This window comes from Marmota flaviventris, chromosome 9 (assembly GCF_047511675.1).
Source record: "Marmota flaviventris isolate mMarFla1 chromosome 9, mMarFla1.hap1, whole genome shotgun sequence".
Classification (NCBI taxonomy): Eukaryota; Metazoa; Chordata; class Mammalia; order Rodentia; family Sciuridae; genus Marmota; species Marmota flaviventris.
Genome location: NC_092506.1, coordinates 105,885,367 through 105,894,137, shown reverse-complemented (window position 1 = coordinate 105,894,137; position 8,771 = coordinate 105,885,367). Strand labels below are relative to the sequence as shown.

General features: G+C 40.8%; 1 protein-coding gene across 1 annotated transcript in view; it reads right to left on the bottom strand.

Moving 5' to 3' along the window:
• Nucleotides 1-4,393: 4,393 nt before the first annotated feature.
• The window catches only part of Sorl1 (sortilin related receptor 1), a 163,049-nt gene continuing 158,671 nt past the window's right edge, over nucleotides 4,394-8,771 (bottom strand). Inside the window, exon 48 of the mRNA XM_027930487.3 lies at nucleotides 4,394-8,554. Coding sequence (XP_027786288.3) covers nucleotides 8,487-8,554 — 68 coding nt within the window. The 3' untranslated portion in view covers nucleotides 4,394-8,486. The remainder of the gene's footprint in view (nucleotides 8,555-8,771) is intronic.

The window sequence follows — 8,771 nt, the reverse complement described above, 5'->3', positions numbered from 1 at the left end:
GAGATTTGGCGCACTTCACCACGCAGACTTGGTCTGATTCACAGCAGAAGCATAAGCAGATACAGTCGCTCCCACAGAACAAAGCACTGAACAGACACGCACCAGATGTTGACAGGGGTTATCGCTGGGATTACCAGGAAATCTCATTTTCTTCTCGGTGTTTTTATTTTCCCCAAATTTCTACAATGAGAACAAATTCCCTTTATAATCCACCCTCTGCAAAGAACATTATTTAAAAAGGTAAACTGGCTGGTTAAAATAATCTCCTAGGGTATGCACCCAAATCTGTGCTCTCAGTGGAGTCACACTCTGAGCCAGGCTACCTGAGTTCAAATCTCAGTTCTGCTTCTAACTGGCTGTTGCGACCTTGGGCAAATGTCTCCACTTTTCCTTGTTTCAGCTTCCTTACCCATAACATGAGAATAACAGCATCCTCTTAAAGGCTGGTAGTGAGGATTAAGTGAGTTCATATTCAAGAAGACCTCAGAAGAGTGTCCAGCATGTTATAAGTACCTACTCATGATTATTATTATTTATTGTTGCAGTGTTGACCTTGTTCAAAGTGCTTTTGAACCACCTTGGGGGAATATTCTTTTCAGAGAATGAACCACCTCCATGTGAATAAAATTTCCTCCTTTGAAGGTATGCTAATTCTCGGGAGCTGTCAAGCAGTTTGGGGTCCCAAATAAGGTGTAGTTATGAAACCAAGAGACTGATGCTTTTGTATTGTTATCTACTGCTTGTGAAAAATTCCATTAAACACGCATGCACACGCACGCCCAGACAGTTCGGCACCATCAAGGGCTGAATCAATCCCTGGGTAACTAATAGGTTCTGCCTCTGCTAAGAAGAGATTGAAAAATAAGTCTTAATTATGAAACCTCGTCATCTGATCGATCCTGAAGGTTTTACGGATTGGTGTACAATCAAAGGGCACTTTTCATAAAAGGCTGATTTACATTTAAATCTGAGTCTTTTTTCTTCCTCAAAGTTTGCTGATGCCAAGTTTTAAGTATGAAATGTCATTGTTTTCATACAAGGATTCCCAAACATTATCAGTTGTCATTAAGGCATTAAATAGGGTTGCGACATTACAATTATAACATTAGCATTTTAAAAAGCATAACACCATTGTTCTTCTGTAAATGGTTGCAAGCTCACATTACCCTACACATAATCTTTTCTTAAAATTAATGGGGCTCTAGCATCAAAGCCAGTTGGGGCGGTATGAAAAGAGGGGCAACCATTCTCCTGCTGGGATCCTAGTGGCCTCCTGCTAGCCCTCTTATTGTCCACAGAATGTGTTCTGATACTGAGCCTCGCTGTGCACAGGTGAGGAAAATATGCACTGGAAATCCTTCCCCAAGATGCAAAGGATTTTGATAAAATTTATCTTTTATTGCAAAGTCAAAGACTCCTCCGAGTTCCTAATTATGGAACTCTTTACAAAAGCATTTACCAATAAAAATGAAAAAGGCTTCGTTGCTCTCCCATGAGCAGGGAATATCGTGTTCTACGTAAATGACTTCATGAAGAAATCTATTATGTAGTCTCCAAACATCATTGTAATCCTTCTAGTGGGAATGTTTTTAAGATGTATTGACTGTGTCCTAGGAGTCCCTGAACAGTGTCATTGTAACAAACCTCTAGTATTGTACCCACAGGACAAAACAGCATGGCACCTGACAGCAAAACTTGAGAGTGGGACACCTGACTTCTCTGACTCTGCCACTGTACTACAGATGAAGGCTTGTAGAAGTTACACAACATCCTTCTAAATTTTTTTTATTTGTTCTTTTTAGATATACATGACAGTAGAGTGTATTTCAACATATTATACATACATGGAGTACAACTTCTTCTAATTAGGATCCTGTACATGATATGGAGTTTCACTTGTGGTGTGTCCATATATGAATATAGCAAAGTTATGTCCAGTGCATTCTAGTGTCTTTCCTTTTCCCATCCTCCCTCCCTTTCCTTCATTCCCCTTTGTCTAACCCAATGAACTTCAACCCCCTCCCCCATCTTGTTGCAGAGAAAATTTGGACTTTGTTTTTCTGGGATTGGCTTATTTCACCTAGCATGATAGTCTCCAGATCCATTAATTTACTGGCAAAAGTAATAATCAATTTTAGAGCTAATATTCCATTGTGTATATGTACCACATTTTCTTTATCCATGCATCTGTTGAAGGGCACTTAGGTTGGTTCCATAGTTTAGTTATTGTGAATTGAGCTGCTATAAACATTGGTGTGGCTGTGCCACTGTAGTATGCTGATTTTAAGTCCTTTAGGTATAAACCAAGAAGTGGGATAGCTGGGTCAAATGGTGGTTTCATTCCAAGTTTTCTAAGGAATCTCCATACTGCTTTACTTTACATAGTGGATGCACCAATTTGCAGTCCCATCAGCAATGTATGAGTGTACATTTTCCCCCACATCCTCATCAACACTTATTGTTACTTGTATTTTTGAAAATTGCCATTTTGACTAGAGATGGAACCTTAGTATAGTTTTAATTTGCATTTCTCTAAATTTCTAGATATGTTCAATATTTCTTCAAGTATTGTTGGCCATATTTATTCTTCTATATCAATCTCTCTTAAAACTGACTTTCCTCTTTTAAAACAAAATCAATACCTAAATCAAATGATCACTTTCAGAATTCAAGTTTTTTTTAATGGTCTAGCAAATGGGTGCTCAACAGAGGAGAACCAACTGTAATTCTCATCAGATGGGTTGTTTAATGTGCAGGAATATCCCTATGTTAAATGGCCCCAACTTGTTGTGTTTGTTGGAGTTGCTTCAGCTCCAGCTTGAAGGTTCTCAGCTTCTCTGCTGCTGTCCTCAGGGCATTTGCCTTTGACCACCTCTTCCTGGTCTTCATTTGCTGTAGGCTGGGCAACCACATAATTATGTCCGACTGATGTAATCAGAATGTGGGTGTCTAAGGTGTCTCCTAAGACTCGGAAATGTCCTCCCAGAATTAAACTTCAAAATCAACACAAAATAGGAAGAACAATCTGACAGATCCAGTGGCTCTCAAGCCAGGAAGTTTCTATTGTAACCCAATCTGAACACGTGAATATTAGCTATAGGCTTTTCATTGGGAGGGAGGAGTTTGCTCATTGACTCAACAGAAATGAGTCAGAGTGGCAGATCTAGATGGTGCCCAAGCCCTGTCCAGAAAAACCATGTCAAATGGATTCCAAGTATTAGACCCCATTGGAAAGGCCTTAATAACAACGGACACAGACAGCTGTGACCCAGGGGTTTTAGACACAGAGTCCAAGTAGAGTAGATGGTTCCTGTTGTGGAGTACTAGTCAGTCAGTCACTCAATATTTACTGGGCACTAATTGTTTTGGCTCAGACTCCCCCCCCCCCACTTCTTTATTCTTCATCCATGTCACCAGGTCACTTTCTAGTTGTGACTGGCCTCTTAGGTAAATCCTTCTAAAGGGGGAAGATGCACTTGTCATGTGACATTCTAAGTGCCAGAATTATTTCCTGTGGTGAATTCCTAAGAAAATAGTCATGTACACCATGATGCTGCAGGTCAGTCTCAGGAGACTGGTTAAGGTGCATTCAGTCATGAGATGAATGCACTATCATGCATTAGACGACAAATTATCAAAGCCTGAAAACCTAAGGTAAGGCTGTGACCAGGTCAATTCACCCAGGTGGAAGGTCTCCCTTGGCAGCAACATGTTGGACTGAATGTGTTTGTTCCGATATTGAATGATGGCATGAGGTTAGTGTGACAAAGCAACACAGAACGACGGGATGTAGGGTCAGAAATACCTGGGACTGAAGGTTGGCTTTGCCATTCACTCTGGATTCCCCTCAGTAAATGACTTCAACCTCTCTCAGCCTCTTTTCCCTCATCCATGAAACTGAATAATACACCAGAATTTCATTTTGGTTCAATATCTGAACAAAAGCAACATGCCAGAGTTGTCAAAATTAAAAACAAAAACAAAAGAACCTTCCCTCCCAACCCAGTCAGCTCCCATCTTGACTTAGAGGTTCGCTTGACATTCTTTTGCATATGGCCTCATTGTTTATGGAAAATTCATGAAAGTGTTCCTAGGCACCCAGCTCTTCTGCACTGCTGTGCTTTCTTATCTTAGATTTGAAAATTGCCCTCTTAGCAAATTATCTCTTAGATGTAGTTACAGCTCTAAGAGAGCCACCGCCCCTACAGAAGAACTTCACTTACTACAGAGCAGCCACATGACATCTTTCTACTCCAGCTAATATGAAGACACCGTGTTCTTCAAGGATCCAACATCTGAGACCAGGTGGTTAATACCAAAATGATTCCAGGTCTTAGTGTTCTCTTATCTATGACATCCACACCTCTTAAAAGAGACAAACAAATCGATGGTGTTCGGAGACCACGTTAGTCATCTTTATTGCACTCAAAAGAGCAACACCAGACGCACATAGAGTGGATTTTCAAGTAGGCGTTTTTTGACCCAGTTAAATTTTTATTCAGTGAAAAAAGTTGACATTGAGACAAAAATTATCTTAAAATTGTGCAACAATATAGTAAAATCTTCAGCAGAAATCAATGATTTGGAAACTTACCAAGGCAATTGAAATTATAAATACCTAATTTTGCTTTGGAGAGGAAAGAGTATACAGTGCTTCACTTTAAATAAGAGCAGAATAGGCCTTTATTTTGCTGCAAATACTTTTTTACTTTGCCTAAAGTTTCTAATAATTCTTTACAAGAGTCCTTAAATGAGAAGTGACATGGAATATCTGAGGATCATGTTCCGCTTCAGCATTCATGCTTATTCCATTTGAGCTATTACACATGAAACTAATACCATTCTTGGGTTATTACTTGGCTCTGATGATTAAATTCATAATATGGCTGCTCAAAATTAGTGGGAAGAAACATATGCACAACCTATCCTCCCTCAACCCATGCTCAGTGGTGGTGACTTCTTCCAAAAGCTGACATCCTGTCCATGGACCCAAGAGTTCGCACATCGTGCTATCTATTCCATATCTCAGTCTTGCATAGAAAGTAGTCTATATAAACTTACTGGCTTTTATTACACAAAAATTTTACCTGAAAGGCAGCACACACTCCAGTTAAGAAAAATAACATAATAGGAATGTCAAGATACAATCTCAACACAAGTGAAGATTCTGCAGAGTTTTAGAGTCAATTCCTAAAATCACTCTGGGGGGTGGCATTCAGTTTGGTTATATCTCTGGCTCTCTTCTCTATGGGAACCACCCCCATCCCCAGTCTCTTGTTTAAGGGAGAGAATTCTAGGGAATTCACCCTGACCCCCTTAGTGGGGGAGGGAACAACCAAACCTAACAGAATGGGTTTTGGCTCTTAGGAAAGTGCAGGAGACACAATCTTATTAGATGAAGTGACCTCTGGGTGGGTATCTGAAAGCAGGATTCTCTAGGGAGAAATGGGAGTTCATCTATAAAGGGCTCACCATTCCATTGCTCTCCCCAGCTCCTTCCAAATGCCCAGTGTTTTCAGAAGGGTTACATTCCCTAAACTGGTGAGTATGTGACCACACATGATGGTCTGGAGAGATCATGCAGCTATGTGTCTCCTGCCCCAGTCCATTCCACAAATATCCCTAGTGATACTACCAGAGATGAAATCCTAGGAGCCACTCTTCTAAAAGGTTCCAGAGGTTCCAGCCAGCTCCCCAGCAGCACAACTATCTACCTAGGTCACCAGGGTTCCCAGTAGTTACTTCTCCTCTTTCTGGAAACCCGTCTGCTCGGACACGGCCTCACTCTGGAACTATGTCATTTCATCCACATGGATCCATGTCTCACAAAGCTCCAGGTGTATTCAATGCAGAAAAGAGTAAAATCAGCTTCCAGAGAGAACTCATGTACAATTCCCCTTCAGGGATGCAAGCACCTGACTTTCCTGGTATTCTGGGACAGAATAAAATTCTTTCCCCGTGCACTGGGAATTCTAAATGGGCATCTCCCACACAGTATAAAACCCCCTTTTTGCAAGTAACCAGAGGGTCCAGTGGTCACCGTGAAGAGTTATCTCCAAAAGGTGAAGTTATCCAGCTTCACTTTCAAAGGCTGTTTCATTTCCTACTGTCACTCCAACCTCTGGAATCTTGCAGATGGCATAGATACATCAAAACCCCCACAAAGCTATGTGGAGGGAAACAGGAATGTGTGCTTCAAAAGTTCATAAAAATATATGATTTACACTTAGCTGCATCTATCTAGCTTAAGTCTTCAGGACCTTAGCTCTTCTGTTTATATAAAATACTCTAGCCCTAAAAGGCTGCTTGTTTTCAAACAGCACAGTGGCGTCTTCCAAGGAGAGGGGTGATGGCCGCCTGTACAGGACTGTGCACTAGGCATGGGGAGGCACTGGTGACCAGAACTGGATGCTTGAAATGTCTGGAGTTGCCAACTGGAGACGTATGCTCTGTAAAAAGGCTTGCCTGTGGAATCACTGAAAACAATCTCTCAGAGCCTTTTACATGGGCTTTTTATAAATGCCACCAAAAGTTGGCAGAAGAACAAAATAGACTTTCTAGTGGTTCAATTAAATGACTTGCCTCTCACCATACTGTTCATTTTAAAGAGTTTATTAAAGCAGAGGTGGTAGGGCTTGGAGCTTAAAAGCTCCAAAGCAAGACAAGACAAAGCCAAAAAAAAAAAAAAAAATTCAGTCTGGAAGAGAAAAAAAAAAAAAATCAAAAAGGGGGAGTGAAGGAAAATAAGTCAGAGGAAGGCCCATCATCACCACCATTCCATAACAGGAACTACAAGCCTACCCTGACGTCTACGGGTCAAAATACTCCCCACCTAAGATAGAAATGTTTACAACGAAAAAATTTAATTGGCTCTCTGTTTTCCAAACAATCCCTAGACAGAATGAAACTCTATTACTACCCAAGAATGATACTTTTGGTTAAAAAGAAAAACCAAACAAAACACCTGGGAGAAGGTGACACATTGCATTGAAGGGGAGATGGGGCTTCACAAAGCTTGCATATAAAGGACACATATTCATCGGCGTGACTTTGGAATATTCCCAGAGCTTGCTGCTTCTCAGCTGGGAGGAAATTCTGCAGTGAGGTTGTTCATACAGTAAAAGTCACAGTAATGCTAGACATTGGTGCCCACAACACCAAGTCTAAAGACAGGCAGCAGTCCACAACGGATCCACGTAACTTTCAAACGACCATGATTTGAATACAGGGGTGGCATTTTAATGGCAGAAGGATGAAAGCATAGCTTATCTTCTAGAGAGAATAAATGAACAAAGCCCAGTACTGCTGCTACTGTGTACTGGAGGGAGTGGTTAGATCGCCTCCATCGCTGTGAGCATGTTGAGCGCTTTCTCTGTAGAATGGGTGAGGGCACAGGCAAGCGAGGTGGATGAAAAGAAAAAAGAGAAAGAAGGCACTGACCCAATTCAAAATAACTGCACACTTCAGTATGTTTTGTTGAGGACAATTCAGTGGCCACCTCAAACCAAATATAAAATTTTACATTTGAGCTTCTTTAGTGGCAAGTAAAAACAAAAATTGAAAATGCAGAAATCACATACTATTTTTTGCCAGTGTTATCTATCATGGCACAGATCTAGAACTCTCTCCCACAACCAGAGTTTATTTTTCACAATGACAACGATCCCAGTGTATTAGAAAGCAGTGCTATTACCTGGTAACTTTTGGAGCTACACCTTGTTCAGAGGCATATACAGTAAAATGCCAGGGTTAATATCAACACCTATGGCTTGCAGGGCTTCCCCAGCTGCAGCTCTGCCTAACTGAAATCTAGCAATGACTCAGAGCTCTCTTCTGCCAAAGACCATTACATGACACACAAATGAATAAAAATGGATTCTTTCGGAATGGCAACAAAATCTTCTGTTCTCTACCCCCCAACACTCTAGGCGAGGGGCTTATAGTACGTGGTATCAGATGACCACTAAAGCCTGGCCTTATATAGAGTCCCAATAAATTAACAAATAACATAAAAGAACCTTCCCCCATAAGACACCCAAACACTTACACATAAACTAAATCCAAACAAAATGTAAAATTTGAACACACTCTCAAGGAGAAGGGATTCCACCCATCACTCTCTCTTGAACTTTTTATTAAATACATTTCTGTGTCTTAGAAAAATAATAAGAACGGCCAATTTATTGAACCAAAATAATCTCACAGACTTAGAAGCATGCCCAGCAAGCACAGCCGTGTAAGACTACATTAATGTCAAATCAAAGCAATTTGGTTACTAAAATCAACCTGGCTTGAAGTTCACAGTTGATCCCTACAAAGTTTATTCATTCCTTTCTTTCCTTTTTTTTTTTTTTTTTTTGTTGTTGTTTTGGGCCGATATAAAAATAACATATTGCAACTCAAAGTGCATCTTTTAAAATAAACCATCAGCTATCTTTATCAAATAAAATATTTACACCATTTGGTTTCTAGTGAGGAAAGCTGTTTCAGGCTATCACCATGGGGACGTCGTCTGAAAATCCAGTAATCATAGGAGCATCTTCATCGTCCTCCCCTAAAGACAAAACAGTCAGGCTTTGTGAGTTCCATCACACAGGACCTGAGCCCATGAGCCACTGCTCTGCCCACCCTCACCTTATCCACCCCCAGCTAAACCCACAGCATCGCTGGCCACTCACAACCATCAGTCCTAAACTTGGCTCCTCTCTGCTGCTCTTAGGTCATCATCCCTATCAATAGGTGACCAAGCGTATTTTAGCGGTAGCTTTAAC